The sequence below is a fragment of the Haplochromis burtoni genome, unplaced genomic scaffold, assembly GCF_018398535.1.
Source record: "Haplochromis burtoni strain Fernald_Lab_line unplaced genomic scaffold, NCSU_Asbu1 Contig_192, whole genome shotgun sequence".
In the NCBI taxonomy this organism is placed as follows: Eukaryota; Metazoa; Chordata; class Actinopteri; order Cichliformes; family Cichlidae; genus Haplochromis; species Haplochromis burtoni.
Genome location: NW_024582553.1, coordinates 910,268 through 911,418, shown reverse-complemented (window position 1 = coordinate 911,418; position 1,151 = coordinate 910,268). Strand labels below are relative to the sequence as shown.

At 40.2% G+C, this 1,151-nt stretch overlaps 1 protein-coding gene across 1 annotated transcript in view; it reads right to left on the bottom strand.

The window, feature by feature from the left end:
- LOC102292908 (transient receptor potential cation channel subfamily M member 4) overlaps window positions 1–1,151 on the bottom strand; it is a gene marked incomplete in the record, with an annotated part of 17,139 nt that overhangs the window by 10,911 nt on the left and 5,077 nt on the right. The window contains 4 exon segments of the mRNA XM_014337861.2: window positions 77–178; window positions 308–604; window positions 769–890; window positions 985–1,087. Coding sequence (XP_014193347.1) covers window positions 77–178; window positions 308–604; window positions 769–890; window positions 985–1,087 — 624 coding nt within the window.

Below are 1,151 nucleotides of genomic sequence, written 5' to 3'. Positions count from 1 at the left end.
TGTCATGTTAACCATAAAAATAGAAATGCAGTCAGCACAAGTACACTGTGTGTTTATTCTGAAAGGTTCAAAGTACCCTCAGAGACGTCCTTTTGGATGAAGTGAACTCTAAGCCCAAAGCTTTATAGTATAAAGGCTGGCAGACATCACCCATTAACAGCTCCAGGACCCCTGACACCTGAGGAAACAGTGGGTGGGACAATAAGCACAACAGTATCAGGTTGTCTTCACATTCATAATGAATTTAATGAATCATTGAGAAAAATTAATGAAAAAAGGACAGAATCTCATTGATTAGAAAACTCACCTCAAAAAGGGTGACCTCCTTCACTGGTCCACTTTGATTCTTATCTTTCACCATTTTTGAGGATGAATTCTGTTTTTCTGATGGTGAGTGACGCTCCACTATTGCCAGCCGCTCTGCTAGGCACTGTTGTAGTAGCTGATAGAGCAAGGTCCCATCTGGCACAGAGCGATAGAGGGTTTCCAGCCTGCCATAAGTTAGGTACTCCAGGATATTCAAGCCATTCTCAGTGAAAAGCCGAACAAACTGGGGCTTGTCATTGATCAACGCATCTGTCATTGAGTCCTCCAAATCTTCGTACTGTTTAATTGGAGGAAAAAGATCACGTTTTAGGATAGGTTAATACTTTAAGCCAAGTATTCTGTAAATCATAGGTAAACTGTATCTGTCAGAAGTGGTATAATAAACTGCACAATGTACTTCAGAGTATTTCCATTCAGTGTGATGTCTTTTTCCCTCCTCACCTTCCACTGGATGTCTCCAATGAAGAGTTCACTCTTGGCAATGTCAACCCTGTTCCACGTTACTGCTAGTTTCAGCTCATCACTATAAGGGCTGGCATCAACTGATGATTGCTGCTTACTTGCTGAAAAACACAAACACGACAAAAATTAATCAAAATAAGGACTAAAAGTGCATGTTGCTGCTATGTTGTAAAATTAATGTCTACTTATACATACCTCCCACGAGTGTTTTAAGCAGGACTGTGTCAAAGTCATTTGGACTCTCGTGCTCTCCTTGGTAGATTGTAATCAAATCTTTGTTCTGGTAAATGCTCAAAGCCTGGAGACAGAAGATGGGAAAAGGAACAGGAACAATGCAAAATATTTTAGAAAAAAGATGTTCG